Below are 18,536 nucleotides of genomic sequence, written 5' to 3'. Positions count from 1 at the left end.
TAGATGTGTAAAAAAACAAAACAAATCTACTGTGAGCCGAATCGAATCATTACATTTGTACTGTCCTAGAATCTTAACGCATCCCATGTATCGTGATACCAATCAAATCGTCTTTTATGAGAGATTCACACCAGGTATGAATCTGTTGAATGTTGCTGATGATATGTTGTGTGTTGTCTGAATTTAATTAACTTGAATAGTTTGGTCATTGGAGAGCTTTCATATATCCAACTAAATAATTTGACGTATTTTAATTAAAAAAAACTGATTTGCTTTCCCCTGCCAGGACAGAGACGTCAGGTTGTCTAAATCGATGTCCTATGCTCTTCGTCACGGTGCCACCCAAATGGGTCTACATTTAAGTTCAGGTGAGTGAAAACACCTACCTGTACTTCTCTTTCTCAACTGAATGGCCGAAAATTACAATGCACCTACAGAACCCAATGGTATTGAAGTCTGTATTCTGCTCATATTTAGTCATGCTGTATAACCTTCCCATGCCCACAGCGTAGCTTGGCGTCCTTGTAACAATCATCTCCTAGAAATGGAATACTCTTGTATTATTCCTCTCTTCTTAGTTAGGTTTGATGGTTAAGGTGTTGTTCCTCTCTGTTAGTTGTGTTTGTTCAGACACTTGAAAGAAACAATGTAGAATGCTGTTGAAGGTATTTCCTGCTCACTGGGTTTACAATCACCTTTAGTGCCCCTCGACCCCCACCACTTTAGGGCCCCCCTCCACAGGACATGTTTAACATCAAAAGAGGAACTGTTATCTCAAGTATCTGTGTTCCTGCAATCACACCAAATGGTGGGTAGTGGTGGTCTGGTCTCACCTCACCACTCCCAACTTCTTCCAGCCACACCGGGTCGAATGACATGTTACTTTCTTTGTTTCTGCGATTTGCATGAGAGGCGTACCTCCCCGCCTCTCATTATCATATTGTCTCTATATAATCTCATGAATGTTTTTCTTTTACGCTTCCTGATTCAAATCTGGAGCCCGAATCGATTCGTAAACTGCAGAAAAATAGAGTAAACCCTTTGAAGGAACTGTTCATCGCCTCCAGCCTTTATTTGGTTCACCAACATTCTCCTCGTCCGAAATTCAACGAACACGCGGGGAAGAGGAGGCCACTCTTCCCCTATCAGCATCCAATACAAGAACTGTGTAAAATGTCTTATTTATTGTAGCATGGTTGCCTACTGGTTAGTGCAAATGTTATACTGTTCTGAGGTTTCGGGTTTGAATCCAGGGGCCTAATCTACAAAACCAAAACAATTATAAATGAAAAATTATAAATCTGATGTTTTTTTGTAATATGCATTAATTTATTGTGTGTGTTTGTTAAATACATGGGAAGAAGGTCTTGAATAAATGATTGCATATTAAATCACAATTTTGAGGAAAAAACATTACATCATTTTTCAAAATCATTCAGCCCACATAAGCAGTGGAGAAAAATGCAGTGTAATGACTTTTAATTTAATTTATTGTACCAATGGTGATTAGTACAACTTCTGCAGTCATGTGTCCCAAAGTCATATGAACTCTTCATAGATGGCTACGTGTTTGTGGACGATGTCTTGGTTTGCCCGCAGTTTCGCTCATACAAACTGGAGGATTTTGAGAGAGTGGTGGCCACAAATGACAAGCAGCGTTTTAAGCTTCGTCCTCACCCAGAAAATGGCCGCTTGCAAATTCGAGCCAATCAGGGACACACAATACAGGTAAAGTTAAACTCGGCTTCCTGCATATATTAGATCTAGGAATCCCCAGCGCACCCGTTTTTAATGAATGCAATTTTAATCCCGCTCGAATGTTTGTGGCTAGGTAACGGATCTGGAGCTGAAACCTGTTTTGACCGGTTCTCCCGACTGTCCTGCCGAGGCTGTTCATGGGTCCTACATGTGCAACTGGAGCTCCATCCAGGAGCAGGGTTTGAGTCGCATGAGGAGGACACACATTCATCTGGCCCCAGGCTTGCCACAAGAAGACGGCGTAATAAGTGTTTTGACCCCCCCCCCCCCCCCCCCCCACACACACACACATTTTTAACCAGGTATGAGGAAAGACTGTGATCTCGCTATATTTATTGATGTACCCAAGGCGCTTGCTGGTAAGATGACACACAGTTGATTGACATCCTGTGCAGGTAATCTCATTTAAAAAAATGGACCTGACTGAATATGACTGCACAGATGGGATTGAGTTCTTCTGGTCAGAGAACCATGTGTTGTTGACAACAGGGAACATCGAAGGGAAACTTCCCACGACATACTTTAGCCGAGCCATACAACTCAGGCCTACGAGTAAGAGACACCATACTGTATGTGTCAATTGTGTGTCGTTTTTCTATCCTGACGGTGAGCAGGTGTTGTCTTTTCTTTTTAGGGAGGATCCTGCCGCTGTGATGCCAACAGAAGACCGTTCAACAAGTGCATCCGTTTTCTCTATCGCTAATCCGCTTTCGGATCTCGGGTGAGCTGGAGCCTTTAGCAGCTGACTTTGGGGAGGGACAGTCAATCTCAGGGCACATACAGTATAGACAAACCAGCATTCACACTCTCATTCACACCTACAGACAATAATAGTCTTCAATGAATAATAATAATAATAGGCAGAGCTAAAATTACCTGAGAGGAATGTTCAGCATATCACTTTGTGAAAATGGCAATGGCACCAGATGCCTTGACAAAGAGGGTATGAACACATATAAGAATGAAATGCGCTCAATTTATTTTATTAAATGTGTAAGTGGTGAACATTTGCTGTTGACATCTGTTTGTTTTCTCACACGGAATTCATTTGCTATTTGTGTTGAGCTAGTAACAATGAGGTAAGTGTACTATACATTGGTCGTGAGGGGTGTGTAATGTTTTCTTTGTTGCTTTTTATCTTTTGACATTTGGCAGACTGGAATGAAAATGCATATGTCATGTTTTTTTTTGCCTACAATCGAAAACGATTAAGATTGTTTGGTGTATTAGAATCTAGAGCGCCTCGTGTCCTCCAGTCAGCTTGTGGAAGAGCTCCTCGTTGAGCTTGTCGCTCTTGTCACGGCTGCGCGTCGACATGAAGATGTAGCCCCCGATGAACACGTGAACAATTTTGCAGTCGTCCGTCACGCAGCTGAAGGCGATGTTGATGTTCCCCTCAAACTCTATTGCCACCTGTGATGTGGTTGAAACCACACAACCAACAGCAGCGATCGCATATTTTTTCCCCACAGAATAAATCATTAGTGTTTCACTGTAATGCTCATAATTATAGTGATGGCTGGTGGACTTTTCAGACCTGTCGAATGTCCCAATTGACGTTCCACTGCTTCATGTTGTTGTACCGCCAGGTCTTCACCACGTCGCCCACACCCAGGTCGATGCGGATAAGACGGTTGGGAGCGAGGCCGAGTACCTCGTCTTTACGGCTTCCTTTGAACCTGTCCGACAAGAAAAACAATTTATTTCCTCCTCATTCTGTCAAGTCCTCATTGATTTAAAAACTTTGGGATCACAGTATCGTATTGGCCCGAATATATGACGGTGTTTTTTTGCATTGAAATAAGATTGAAAAAGTGGGGGTCGTCTTATATTCGGGGTCTAGACATTATAGCCATTCACGACGCTAGATGCCGCCCCATATCATTGAAGCAAATGCTGAACTTGACTCCCCAGGCCAAAGCGAACCCCTGTCACGAAGAATAAAAATAAAAATAGCGGTAGCACGAAGAAGAAAAATAGCGGTAAGAAAGAAAAGAGAAGAAAATAATAGAAGAGATAACAGAAAATGGAGAAACGTAGTGACAATCTGGAGAAAAGTGGGTCATAGATTGGCCAGGTTAACCGGCAACTGAGGAGAAGTTATGATGTCATTTACATTTCAGAAACCAGATGCCATTCATTTACGAATGTGATTGCACTTTAGTTTGCATATTTAAATGTTCAGATATTAAGATTTGAATGAGGCAAAATAACATGCTTTTTCTCTCAAATATATTGTTATAATCATTTGTTTCAGATGTACTGTAATTATTTTCTGTATAGAAATGAATTTGGTGTTCAAAAAGTCTTTTTTCAAAGTTTTGAAAAAGGGGGGTCATCTTATAATCAGGGCCGTCTTATATTCGGGCCAATACGGTCCTGCTTTCATTTAAATGATTAAAAAGCTTGCAAACAAATGTGTGATGGAACCTGACTACGACATATGAGAGGCCAAAGTCGGGCAGGGCCTGCCAGATCTGCAGGAAGCGCAAGACTGCATCCACCAGTGAGAGCTGAGCCACATTCTGGCACGCATCCAGAATACGAGGGGTCAGCTGCATAGACACAAACACACAGAGTGAAATGGCAAAATGAGTTACATTTACCATTTACCTGCAATTACCTTCAGTCCGTCAATGTCCCATAAATCAACACGTGCAATATGAAAGAGCAAAATGAGAGGTGTATTTTTATTCTGTGCAAAAATGATAAAATCACTAAGAATAAATCTATATCTCAAATCAAGGCAAAATATGCGTTTTCTTTGTCTGCCAAAATGCCTGCTTTAAAATGAGTTTAATTCAAATAGCTGTCAAACTGCTGCTTTTTGTGAAGCCTTAAAAAGCATAATAAGATTCAAGATTATAATTTATTGAGCTATTACTACTGATGAGTAAAATATACTGTTATTCAAACGGTAGGCCTATGAATATACTAGTTGGGTTTTTGGAGGCTAGTTATGTTTACATAAATCAAAATGTCCTTATATATACTGTGTGTGTGTGTGTCTGTATCTATCTATACATTTATATAAAAGTCCTTTTTTTGATAGCTTGTCATAAATTCACATAATGATGATAAACATCACAGTTCAGGCACGAATAATAAATAACATTGGCTGCTCCGACATCAAGTTTTAAACCATTTAGCTCTTTCCCCACCTGTTTGGTTTTGTACTTTTTATGGTAGCGAGGTGACACCAAACTGAGCGTGTTTATGCTTTCGTCGGTCGCGGCAGCGTTGCCATGAGAACTTGAGCTGGTGTTTTTCATGGCTAAGAAGGAGCGGATGCTGCGTATCTCGCTCTGGAAGCTGCTGTCTGCCAGGCTTTTGCCTTTGGAGGCCAGGCGACATGCAGCCATCCACCGTGCGTACTGTTCCTCTTACAGGCCAAAGACACAGAGATGATTCTGGCTGATCAAACCTTGAGAGAACGAGATACATTTGGTGTTTGGTCTCACATTTTCACAGCGGAGATAGACTTCGTTCATCCCCTCAGGAGCAGGTATCAGCAGCCTGATGAGGAATTTCTGAGCTGCCATGTTGACATCTGGCGCCACTTCACAGCCTATGTGTCAAATGATGGTCGACACTACAACTTGATTCACATTCATTTCGTGCTGTATCATGCCAACAATGTGGTTCAAGGAACGTCAATGTTTATTCAAATTAACTACAGGATGCACGGTACGTTTCACGTCCCGCTTGGCATAAACTCAAATGCTTTTCTGCGTCAGAATTCGCTTTCACGCTAGAGCAGGGGTGGGCAATTATTTTTTGCATAGGGCCACATGAGAACCAGAAAATATTATGGAGGGCCGGATCAAAAGGGTGAACTAAATTCAACATATTATTAATTGGATTTCTTTATTTAAAAAGCAGTATTTTGCATTTTTTGGCACGTTTTTCAGACTTTAAGAGTACATTATTCCGTCGTATCGAACGGGATTTGCTTGACTTGGCGCTACTGCGGGCTTCCGTATCGTCTCCCCCTTCCTCCCAATGCTCTGCAACTTCGAGTAACTGTGCCACCTGGCGTTGAAATGCCTGTCATTACAAGTCCAAATGAAATGAATGCAGTCATTGACATCGAACCTTAATTGTGTACCAACCTTTGGCGGGCCGGATTAAAAAGACCAAGGGGCCGGATTTGGCCCGTGGGCCGTAGTATGCCCACCCCTGCGCTAGAGCTTTGTACCTTTGAGGTTAATCTGTTGAATAGGCTCTCCGATGCTGTCCTCTTTGCTCTTGAAATAGGAAATAGAGGTGTCCTGGAATTTGAACCAGTGCTGCTTGTATCCCTTCAGAGTCAACCTCTTTGGCCTAAAACACATCAATAATATTGTGTTGTCCATTGGTTTTGACTTGAGAAGGTAAAAAAAAAAAAAAATGTATATGAGTTTCTGTATTACAATTGGATATCTATTGAGAAAGATATGCTCCATAGCAGGAGTATCCAATTTGCGGCCCGCTATTCTTTTTTTTTTTGCCAGCGCGCACGGTATAGTCTAAAATAAACATGAACCATATCATTTGCTTGCATTTTACAACAGTGCATTGTTTTACCGTGTTATATAAATTAAAGGTGTCAAAGTATCAAGGTAACAAGTGGCTATCTTTTTCAAGTATTCTTTTTAAAAATATGTGACTCAAAGGCCCCTAAAAGTCTACATAACAAAAACATCTCAAAACAATCGCAGACTAAAATATGGTACATGACCTATTCTCCTGCCCATATGGCTCTTCTCACGGATCATGTTCAATTTGAGCAATTTAAGACGAGTTTTTAGGGCAAATGACGCCTTTTCAAACGTGCCGACTTGGAGTTGTTCATTTAATTTTGGCCCTTATCATCTTGGTGGATATTCATAACTGAAACTTTTCAACCATTTGGAGAAAGGGTTCCCCAGGTAGCAGAGGAACCAAAAGTGTTGACGGCATTTCCCATCGACGACATCGCACAAAAATGTTCTTCAAAAAGACAATTTTTCTCCAACATGTTAAAAAAAAATCAATTTTTGCAGAATCTATCATTAATTTTTTTTAAATTCTTGCCTCGTTGTCCTCCAGATGAAGTTATCATTCCAACCGCATTCTGCATGTTGTTGGACTGTCATTTTGTCTGTCATTCAGTGTCTTGACACATTATTTCTTTTCATTTTTGAGTATATGACCCTTGCAAGAAAAAGTTCGGACACCCTTGCGCTGTACTAAAACTGTGCTGTTTGCAATTGGATGTTTTTAAAGCTATTTTTGTAACACTCCAAAATGCCACAAGATGGCCCCAATGTCCTGTCTAAATAGGAGTTGGTCCCCATGAAACTATGCTGAAGTGATCTCGACTGAGAGACGAGCTTTGCATACTGGGTCTTAATTTCTTTTGGGGTTTTTTTTTCCTTATTGGGCTTGTTCCTCACCCCCACAAATAGTGGGTGATTGTTTTCTTGGGTTTAAGTTGCAAGGTACAAATAGCATGTAAGCAAGTATCAACGAGTACCTGAAAATTTTCAAGTAATCATGAAGTTCTGGTGCGGTCATGTTATCCTGTAGAAAATGAAAACAATTTTGAAAAAACAAAACAAAACAACAAACACAAAAATGTTTTAGTTGCCTGGCGTCGTTATTTGAATTCTTAATTGCGCAGAAGGCTGATGACTTTGAATGAAAGACAGCATTATGCATTCATCGTGTCTGACCAGCATTTCGGAGGCAGAGCTGCTCTCGCCCTCCATCTTAACCTCCAGGGATTGAAGTTGACTCAAGGTCGTCCATGGCTGAGGCCGAGTTCATTGTCTGAGTCTCTGACAGTGACACCTTGCTGATGTGATACTGCAACAGCAGATTTTAAATGCATACCAGGTTGTAAATACACACACACACCGTAACATCTGCTTGAAACCGTCTGATATGGATTCTGTAAATGGGCAGATTAACATTCATCTTTTCAAGATTTTTTTTTTTTTTTACACCTCGCAGGCTGCAGCATTGGGCGCTACCTGTAAAGCTCCAAACAGCATCATCTCCTCCTCTGTGCAGTCAATATCCTCCAACAATATGGCCCAGCGAGCCTGTTCATACAGCTGGGTCAGACGCACCACATCATACTGAAAATATATAAGTGTCCCTCCTGAGCACGGATTCTGAGAGATGGAAAGGACACTACCAACACAAACTTGATAACAACACAGACAGGCAGACACACCTTGGGTTCGATATCATAGAAGGCAAGATATTTGAAGCGAAGCCACAGTCTGTCATTTTCTTGGATGCCCTGCTGCATGAGACAGCGGGACGAATCTAACCACCTGAGGGAAAACGTTACAGCGTAATATGTCATCATAAGATCACGTCCATTCATTTGATATAGCAGGGATAAGCAAATGGAGGCGGGCGCCCTACTCCGCAGTCAGGTCATTTTATGACATATTCCGTTCAACACAGAAACATGCATGTACGGTGAGGGTACCTGCCGTTGATGTGGGCCTTGTCCACAATGCTGGCTGGGCGGTACTGCTTGGTTAGGACTTCAGGGGCAGGAGGAGGCTGGGGGCTTGACAACATCTTGTAAATAGCCTCCAACTGAGGCGAGCCGGCAAAATGAATGGGCGCGCCGTTGTACAAACTGGGTCGAGATGCTGCAAACCAAGAATAATGCAAAAAGTGATTCTGAAAACACGGTTGACAATGTTCATTTTTAAGCTATGTTTACACAGTAAAGAATATTTTATTTTATCGTATTATTTGAGGGAACCTTGTTGCAATTATTTTGGCTTTCTTTTAAGTTAAGGATTAGTTTGTCTTCTACAGTGGGTGACCCCGCAACATACTGTAAATCCATCCATCCATCCATTTTCCGAACCGCTTGATCCTCACTAGGGTCGCGGGGGGTGCTGGAGCCTATCCCAGCCGTCTCCGGGCAGTAGGCGGGGGACACCCTGAATCAGCTGCCAGCCAATCACAGGGCACACAGAGACGAACAACCATCCACGCCCACACTCACACCTAGGGACAATTTAGAGCATCCAATCAGCCTGCCATGCATGTTTTTGGAATGTGGGAGGAAACCGGAGCACCCGGAGAAAACCCACGCAGGCCCGGGGAGAACATGCAAACTCCACACAGGGAGGCCGGAGCTGGAATCGAACCCGGCACCTCTGCACTGTGAAGCCGACGTGCTAACCACTGGACTACCGGGCCGCCCCCATACTGTAAATTCCCCATACAAATGGAATCGGTGATGTGTCATGCCATTCGTTATGTAAGTTTGTTATGTTTAGCATTCATATATTGCACATTGCCAGAAACAGCTACTGCATAGGTGTTAATTTCAGTGTAAATAGCTTTTACATGTTTGCACTGTGGTTGAGAGAGGAAAGTAATTTCATCTGTGCTGTATGTTACACATAGAGCATATTTGACAATAAAAGCTGACTTGACTTGACTTGACTTTTATATGTGCCTTGTGATTTCTTGGTAAGGAGTCGAGGGCGTACCCTGCCTCCCTCCCAAAATCACACGGATTTGGCTCCAGTACATTTATAACAAAGATGATTACCTGAGGAGAGGGGCACCGCAGTCAGGTCAAAAATCTCCTCTGTCGAATTTTTCTCTTTCTTCTTTTTTTCTCCTCTACTGGCCGAAGCAGCGAGAGCTCCTCTGGGTGACGGATATCTGCGGAGGCCAAATGTGCCAAACTGTAAAATTCATTTCATACCTTTATATGTTTTCTGCTTAAAAGATGTTAGTGCCCGACTCCAGTTCAGAAGACCGTCAAGTCACACCAGGGCCGTTTTTATAATTCATTGTGTTCAATGAACATAAAAAAGTTACTTCGGTAAGTATTTCTTGGGTGGTTTTCTCACAACTTTGTATTATATTTGTGGCAGTTCTAATGGGGATAAAGGCCATTGATGGTATTACTTGAATAACTAAGTAATTTTTTTTCGGGTGGCACTTGGTGTAAAAAGATTGAGAGCTCCTTAGTTAAAGAAACAATCTCATTGCGAATGTGGTTAAAGTTACTGTATATTGGCCAGCATTACTGATTCCGTAGGCTTTGGGTAAATTAGATTGGCATGGCAGCACATAGAGACCAAAATCGAATTGAATAAAAAATAAAATAAAATGGAAGCAGTGAGGACAACCGCAAAATGAATAGAAGAAACTGTTGGTAATAATTGATGCAATGTCATTGGAAAAATGGAATTAGGTCTGTCCTAACCTGAAATTTTAACCTCAAACTGACCATGGTACGGTGAAATAACAGCCATCAGATGTATAAACGCAAGACAAATACTTGGGGGAAATTTAGCCAAACGTCTGACTGCGTGACTCAGAATCCAAGGTTATGCGTTCAAGTCACATCATTGTCAATTGGGACTCAACACTATGCATATATATTGCTGTTTAACATTCAAGTCAATTGGCTGTGAAAAATCACGACCGATTTTTCGCTTGTTTGTCTATCAGCTCGCAAGGGAAGTTGGGAGCAACTTCTAACCTGTTTTGTCATGCGAGCGCTGTCTCCGATTGCAATCCATTTATTCATTTCGGTTGCTATCATCACAAACTTTGTGCCGCAATGGCGGCGCATCTGACTCCAGATCAGGAGGTTATATATTCAAGACACCTCAGGGACATTGCAAATGATTAGACGACAGAGGGCAGAGCCAGGCCGCTGGAACCAAGCGAGTTCTTTACATTCTGAAACAGCCTAGACTTTGAAGAGAGGAGTGAACCCTCATAAGACCACGGAAAAGCATCATTTGTATTTTCACTTGTGGAAGCAGCACTTCATCACCAAGCTGCTGAATTCCATCCATACATTATTCAAACCTCTTATCCCGATTTGGTTGTCAATTAATGTGTTTGCCATTGTGTTTTCTTTAAATCAATTGCTGAGTGCACACCTGCCTTGCCTCACTGGTTACCTGCGTGAGCGTCCTCATCCATGCCAATCCGCAACAGTATAATTAACTATAATGTATGATAATAACAATATCGGCGGCACGGTGGACGACTTGTTAGCACACCGGCCTCTCAGGGTGGAGGCACAGGGTTCCATTCTGGCTCCGGCCTTCCCGTGTGAAGTTTATATGTTCTCCCCGTGCCTGCGTGGGTTTTCTACAGGTTCTCCGGTTTCCTCCCACGTTCCAAAAACATGCATGCTGGGTTAATGGAGCACTGTAAATTGTTCCTAGGTGTGAGTGTGAGTGTGAGTGCAGATGGTCGTTCGTCTCTGTGTGCCCTTTAATTGGCTGGCAGCCAGTTCAGAGTGTAACCCGCCTGCTGCCCGAAGACAGCTGGAATAGGCTCCAGCACGTCCGCGACCCTCATCAGCATAAAGCGGTTCAGATAATGGATGGATAATATCATTATCAAACATTTTGCAAATTCGGTGCAAAACTCTTGCAACCAAATAAGAACAAATCACGCGGGTAACTCCACTGAGATGCACATCAAGTGCTCATTGGCCTCCCACAATACCTCATTAGGTTTCCACCGATACTAATCCTGTGCATATGAATATAAAATAAACTTACTTCACTTACTCTTGCAATACAAAATTGATTCGGTGGTGCATAAGAAACAAGGTATCCATTATTCACAGCAGGAGCTTTCACTATGTCGTGGAAATGTGTTAACGCCACATTAGGATGCAGCATCCGATAAATTTATAAAAGAAAATAACACACTCACTGAGCAGAGTGCAGACGCCCATCACAGTCTGGAAAACGGGATTGGAGAAGCAGGCACGAAGCCTCAGGGTGACGCCGTTGGGCAGGCCCAGTCTTAAGGGTTTATGCTGCGGCATAAAGAGCAAACGGGCATCGGCACGAATGCCGTATTTCTCCAGAGTCCAGGATGTACGCAGCAGCCATTGCTGCTTCTGCTCCCACCACAGGGCATGGTCGGACCAGTCACGTTGCATCTCTGCGGGACCCAGACACACACACACACACACACACACACACACACAGTATTTTTGAATACAGTTATGATGTCATTTCATTGCACACTGAATAATATGAAGGTGTTTTATTTAGAGGAGTGGTGGGGAAAATGTTTGGGCTCAAAGACCACATTTGTTTTTTTTTAAACTTGCTCATGGGCATGGCCATTCAAGAATGAGGTATGTGGTAACATTGAATGTCAATATTTGACAAATATATATTATCTATATTAATAGATAATATACTAATATAATATCTTGTGTTAGTGTGGGCATAAGAGAAACCTTGTTCCTCTCACTTTGTTGCGAAAGCAAGATGTCTGGAGTGGGTTTGGGTGCCAGTTGCATGAGGTAGATGATCACTGCCTGGTTTTGTGTGTATCTATCTGTCTATCTATCTATCTATCTATCTACCGAGAGAGAGAGAGAGAGAGAGAGAGAGAGAGAGAGAGAGAGAGAGAGAGAGAGAGAGAGAGAGAGAGAGAGATAGATAGATAGATAGATAGATAGATAGATAGATAGATAGATAGATAGATAGATAGATAGATATACAGTATACTGTATATGATGTTGCCTAAGGAGAGATTGTGAGACACTTCTTCAAAGTAGCTAAAAGTGTTTTTATACTGTACTGTATTCTCGGTGTACATTCAGTGTATCGACAGTGTGCATCCATCTAAGACAAAGAGACAGATCACTCACGTGTCTTCTCCACCAGCTTGAGGATAACGCCTCCCACGTGGAGCTCAGAGGTCACACTGAGGCTGACAGGTGGACCGTCAGGCCCAAGGTCCTCCACAGTGATGGACAGGTCCCACACTGCCATGCTGAGTGTCAGAAAGGGGATTGAAGGGGACCTGTTTGTGTTATATCACGTGGCATGCAATACACGTATAAGCATGGCATATTGCATTTTCCATTTTATGATAACAGCAACGATTCAGCAAACAAAGTTTAAGTACACTTTTGAGACTCAGAGGCACATGATACACACACTTGATGGATGAGCCTGTACAATATGACAAACACTTCCTGCTTCTGCCTCAATCGCCAGGGAAACACACTTCCGCTTTTTTTTCTTTTTTCAAGCCACCAAAGACGAAACATTCATTCAATGCCAAAAAGGTCATCTACTGCATGTGAACATATGAAGACAAATGTAGATCTATGTGTGGATTGTAAGTGTGTTTTTGTCGAAAGACTTAGGCTGCAAAATGACAGATATTGACGGTGACATGATTCACATACAATGAGTAGATGGCATATCTAGCCTTCTTTAGGAAGATTAAAATGCATCTTTGTTGATCTGTTTTCGAGTAAGTATTAAATACGAAGGGATTGTAACATTTGACCTTCCTGAAAGAATCCAAAAGACAAATGTGCAAAACAATACAAACACATCACGCCTTTTAATCAGTCAATATCAATGTCTGGCCTGCACACACACATACACATACATTTAAACAGATATATAAGGACAATACCGTCAGTCTCCTTTCTTCAATCTTTTGAGAAATTGAGACCGGGAAGATTGCACCTCTCTCAGATCAGTGAAGAACTCCGTGTCATGTAAACATGTGTTGAAGAAGTTTCTCCTCTCTTTGGCTGGATGGGCTGTGCTGTAACTGTAACTGTGTCTGTGTTGCATGTTCCTTTTTTTTTTTTCGCTTTTCGTTTTGTCAGTTTCCGTCTGGCGGAAATGTACAAGAGGTAGGCCTCCAGCTTTTGAGTGACAGGCTGGTGACATAGTTTGCGATGTGGTCTGTGGATGATAGGCTGCGAATGTGTGGTCCTGCAATTGCCAAATTATTTTGTCACACGATTTCAATCAATTGAATTAAACAAGCACATATCGATTCATACACGCAATATGTGATATGCCATTCAAGTATTATAGTATAAGTAAGGGAAGGAGGGTAGGTGAGGAAGTTAACATTTTTAATCTAATACTAATTGTAATATATATATATATGTATATATATATATATGTGTGTCTGTGTGTGTGCGTGCGTGTGTGTGTGTGTGTGTATATACCAGGAAGTATTGTGCCCTGTGTGTTTTCTAAAAACACTTAAGTAGAACCCCCCCCCCCTCCAATACAATACAATACATCTTTATTCATATAACAATTTGACAATGGTATTCATCTAATGATGTTTAATGATGACATGTAACAAAATAAATTGGTTTAACTATTATAGTACAACTAAGCAAGGATAGGTCATATCCTTGCTTAGTTGTACTATAATAGTTAAACAACAAACCTCACAAGTTCTAAATGGTCAGTCACGAATTCAAATCCAATGTTATGCTGCATTCATTTGAATTCATTTCTAATCTTCATAAGAAATAAGGAAATAGCACACACCACGATCAATCCCCAATGTTATGTTTAAAGTTGTGAGCATTTCTGTTATTTCGGTTTGTTTTTGTAGTAAAAATAAACAGGCAAATAATAAAATCAATATTTGAAACTTTAAAAGATGTTCTTCAATCTTTATTATTAGGGAAGCGGGTTGCTGCCACACCAGGAAAACCCCCCACAAAACTTGATCATGTAAAAACATGATACTTATCAAGTAAAAACTTGTCAATAATAGATCATGTAAAAATACACCTTCATGTTCTTGCTCCATGCATTTGAGGAAATCTTCTGGTACGCCACAATTTCAAAAAAAGCTCACCAATTCCAGGTATAGTGCCATTGCATTCGGAAGCACTTGCTTCCGCGTCCTGCTGCAAAGTGGGACCAAGGTCACAACAGAAATTGGGGAGTCCTTCGTGAGGCCAACTTTGTCACATTTTGTACTTTTTATGTTTTTACATGATCAGTTTCAAATTTTTACATGATAGTTTTCACATTTGCACATGATAAGGATCACATGCTTAGATGATCATTTTCCTGTTTTAACATGACAATTTCACATATTTATATGATATGTTTCATGCTTCCTGGTGCGGCAGCATTCAGCTTCTGCAAATTATAAGAAAACGATTTATTCAAAAAAACAAAATGAATATTTTCCAAACATGCCCCATCGATCCATCCATTTACTAATCAGCTTATTGTCACAAGGGTCGCGGGTGTGCTGAACCCTATCCCGGCTGTCTTTGGGCAGTAAGCAGGTACACCCTGAACTGGTTGCCAGCGAATCGCAGGACACACATAGACGAACAACCTTTTGCACTCATAATCACACCTGGCCACAATTTAGAGTGTTCCATAAACCTGCCACACATGTATTTGGAATGTGGGAGGAAACTGCAGTACCCAGAGAAAAGCCATGCAGGCACAGGACGCACATGCAACCGCCACACAGGAAGGCCGAAGCCGGAAGCGAACCCGGCATCCCCGCACTGTGAGGCGGACGTGCTAACCAGTTGATCTCCGTGCCCATCCTGCAGATCACGCACTGCTCATAGAGCATGAACAGCAACAACAAGATTAATCTCGCCGGTCGATCCTGTGCGGATCTTTCGTTGGTCGACCTTTTTTGCCCCGCCACCCCCCTCTATTACATTCCTGAGTAGTTTGTTCCATTATGCCTCAATCACAAATCTGGCCGAAGTTTATTTTTGGATATCTGGACATGTCGTCGAAAAGGCTTTAAGAGTTGGGGGCATAAAATAGAAAAAGAAAAAAAACATCAGCAAGATGATGCTCGAGTGTCACTTGCAGGTACTCCTGCCAAAACCAAGAAATGCTGGTGGCGATTGCCTCATACAAGCTCACCCAAAATAAGAATAAGAATACATACATGCTGATTTATATAGCACTTTCACAACAGCGGCAGCTGTAACAAAGCGCTTAACAAAACAGTTAAAGTAAAATAATAAACACAACACATAACATAAAACACGGACAGTCGTGCAGTCCTAACCACTTTTCCGTCACACGCTTTGTTGTTTGAAGCAGTTTGAGATGAAAGAGGAGAGATTCAAAGTGTCCTTTAACCAGTGGATCAGAGACGTCATGCTCAAAATGTGCACACGTCGGCTACAATCTAAGTTTCAAAGTCAAACAGAAGCTGTAGCATCCATTGGAAATCCATTTCAATTCCAAGCGGCGACTCTCAGTTCCAAATACGCATCGGGGCTCTGCGCCAACGCTCCTCTCTCCTCATCCTCAACTTCAGCAGCCATCCATCCAGCCGCACCAACGCCGACTGTCCAACAGCGCCGACATATCCACTGAACAAAACGGGGCGGTGAAAAATGCTGCCCATTACAGGCGCAAAAAACACAAGCGCCCCAGGTCTGTCCAGCACCGACAGTCAATGGCGCCGACATTCCTCCCAATCAAAATCTGTGCTGGTACAGGCGTGCTGCCGAGAAGGCGCAACCACCAAGCACAGATACTTCTCCTTTGACCAATGTCGTGGCCAAAAAACGCTATATATGTGTGTGTGTGTGTATACACTTTGAGCAAAACATTTCCAACCCGTGTTAAAAAAAAACACGGCATATTCCTTTTACTTGTTTATTTTGTTTTTGTGTTGTGTGTTGGCAACTCGCCGGTCGCCAAATTTCCTAAAGTACTTAAAGGGTTCACCAGTTTCTCTCCGTGGGTCCCTTTGATTCGGAGTTTTATAAAGCATGATTTAGAGTTCAATTCGTGAGCAAATAAACACCTTTCACATTAAACTGAAAAATATAGGTCGCATTAATCGATCAATTCTAATCCCTGTCTCGACACCCCCACCCTTAAGTGTAATGGTACATTCCACAGAACCAAAACAAAAAAAATGGCACATGAGATGCAGAAGTAGGCTAACGAAAGCGAAGCGAGGCGTCTGGACTTGTATTTGACACAAACGAAAGCTCTGTGGAGCTTGAATAAAACGTCCTACTACCAAGTGAGACATGGCGACATACATACTAAGCCTACTTTCACGAATAAGAACCCCGCTACTGTTCGTCGAGGGTCCCGTGTCCCGTGTGGCTGCCACCGGTGTCAGGTTCAAACATATTATTTTAACTCCTGGAAGTTTCCAGCTGGGACCCAAGCCAGCGACAAGTCCCGTCCCCAGCCATATTAACACCGCGAACTTTACAACCACCACAGCAACCCGCGGGAAGTCCACCCGGGAGACTCGGTTCTCTTGTCCGCCAGGGAAGCGTGTTAGGTTGGCCACTGTCATTGGCACCGGCGTGCTGACAGCGGCTCTCCATACTGGGACGATGGCAGCCATGAAAGCTGACCTGAACTCCACCGAGGGCGACTGGAAGGAGATCAAATGTGAGGTTGACTGGTGCACCTTTCAAGAGTCATCGTCTTACTGGTCTTTCCGACATGAAATGTGAAACGTTTGGAATTGGAAAACCGTAGAAATGAAATAATCAGTGCCAGTGTCAGACTGAATAATTGAGCACCCCAAAAGGTTTGTAATTGTCCATAGATACCACATGATGGTGACAAAGCACAATCCGAAGCTCCTAAACTCACTTCAAGACAGTTTCCTTCTCACCAAGGCAAAGCGATACTGTACCACAAAAACACACAGTGATAGCACCCTATATCTGCCGACTCTGCAACAGAAAAACGGTGACCGTGTATCGGTTAATTAGGCTTTACATACCTTGTACTGTACTGAATCATTGATTATAATGCAAAAACATGGCACGATTGTCAAGGAAAGGGAATGGGCAATAATGAAGGAAAGTATGTGGATATTTTAGAGTGGCTTTCGGCAATAATTGATCGCTCCATTCACTCACTGTGTTTTTCTGAGAACATAAGGTAAACCAAGACCAGTGCAGTATGAAACTGTATATGACTCGAAAAACTTGACATCGGAGTCAAGCTCATTGTACCTTATAAGGACTGGGAAAGCGGTGCTTTACCCAGTGAGTAATGATGGAATTGGTAAGTCTGATTGCGAATATATGGGGGAACATTGCATTGTCAACATTAATGAGTAAAAGCAAGTAGACACTCAAATCTTAACCAACCAAAAACCACAAAGGCATAATGTGGAAGGGATTCTCATTGCATTTCCTTTTTTTTTTAAAACCATTTTGTCCTCAGAGTTGTCAACGAACCTATTTTTGGAATGTGGGAGGAGTCCGTAATCAGGGTAGAACATAATATCTTCGTGAAATCTGTTAAAATTGTTCTAAATCTGTTCCATTGTTTCTCTCAGAATTCCTGCTGTCTCAGCCTGTGGAGGTCAGACGCAAATACTACAGGACTGACTCTGTACGACTGGACGATATCCCAGTTTGGACTCACGCTGGAGGTCTGTCCGCAAACACAATTCCTTTTATTACAAGTATTGCGCTATCAATGGTGTCATTTACCAGTTACTGTACATACTTGGTCTTGTACGTTTCCGTGTCAGATTGTCCTGAAGTGAGTCACTATCCCAGGAATCAAAAGCTTGATGGGAAAATATCGGTCTACAGGGGCAACATCACAGTACTGGAGGTAGATGCCCTTGTCAATGCAGGTATGTGATACTGTAAATGTTGTCTAAATTTGACATACTACAGAGGAAAGTGTTCTGAACCTTTTTGTCAAATCTGAATGATTTAAAAAAAAGCATGGGCTCGTATGTATAAAATGAGGCTTAAAAATAGTCAAACAAAATCAAGCTCTGTAGCTGCTCTCAAATGCGCTGGGTGTGTCTGCTTAATATATGAAGGCATGGCTTGCTGAAAATTGGATGCTACTTTGTCTAGCAGCTTATACTTGCTGACTTTGGAGCACCAAACGATGTCCACTTGCGGTCACCGGTGCTTGGAATATATCCCACCAAGTTGTTGTTGGGTTTTCTGACGAGCCCCGCCTACCAGGGCAGGGTTCGTCTCTGCCGGCGGGTTGGTC

General features: G+C 42.2%; 1 protein-coding gene and 2 pseudogenes across 2 annotated transcripts; 2 read left to right on the top strand and 1 right to left on the bottom strand.

Moving 5' to 3' along the window:
• Positions 1–313: 313 nt before the first annotated feature.
• Positions 314–4,503, top strand: LOC147208293 (tRNA 2'-phosphotransferase 1-like; annotated as a pseudogene). Its single transcript, XR_015100313.1, has 6 exons — positions 314–368; positions 1,559–1,728; positions 1,832–2,117; positions 2,200–2,310; positions 2,393–2,479; positions 3,348–4,503. The product of XR_015100313.1 is annotated as a tRNA 2'-phosphotransferase 1-like (transcript).
• Positions 2,726–13,348, bottom strand: LOC147208292 (fermitin family homolog 3-like). Its single transcript, XM_086132602.1, is given in 17 exon segments — positions 2,726–3,171; positions 3,296–3,437; positions 4,189–4,313; positions 4,920–5,138; positions 5,220–5,326; positions 5,957–6,081; positions 7,256–7,302; positions 7,455–7,512; positions 7,514–7,587; positions 7,755–7,862; positions 7,961–8,063; positions 8,225–8,393; positions 9,314–9,382; positions 9,385–9,429; positions 11,458–11,691; positions 12,413–12,537; positions 13,195–13,348. Coding segments are annotated over 16 exon segments (1,929 nt in total). The 5' UTR covers position 12,537; positions 13,195–13,348; the 3' UTR covers positions 2,726–2,991.
• Positions 13,349–16,472: 3,124 nt separating this feature from the next.
• LOC147208291 (ADP-ribose glycohydrolase MACROD1-like) lies at positions 16,473–18,191 on the top strand (annotated as a pseudogene).
• The last annotated feature ends 345 nt before the right edge of the window (positions 18,192–18,536 follow it).

This window comes from Hippocampus guttulatus, chromosome 2 (genome assembly GCF_054856545.1).
Source record: "Hippocampus guttulatus isolate MCC_2025c chromosome 2, RoL_Hgut_1.0, whole genome shotgun sequence".
Lineage (NCBI taxonomy): Eukaryota > Metazoa > Chordata > Actinopteri > Syngnathiformes > Syngnathidae > Hippocampus > Hippocampus guttulatus.
The sequence above is the reverse complement of the archived record's forward strand: the minus strand, read 5'-3'. Positions and strand labels throughout refer to the sequence as shown.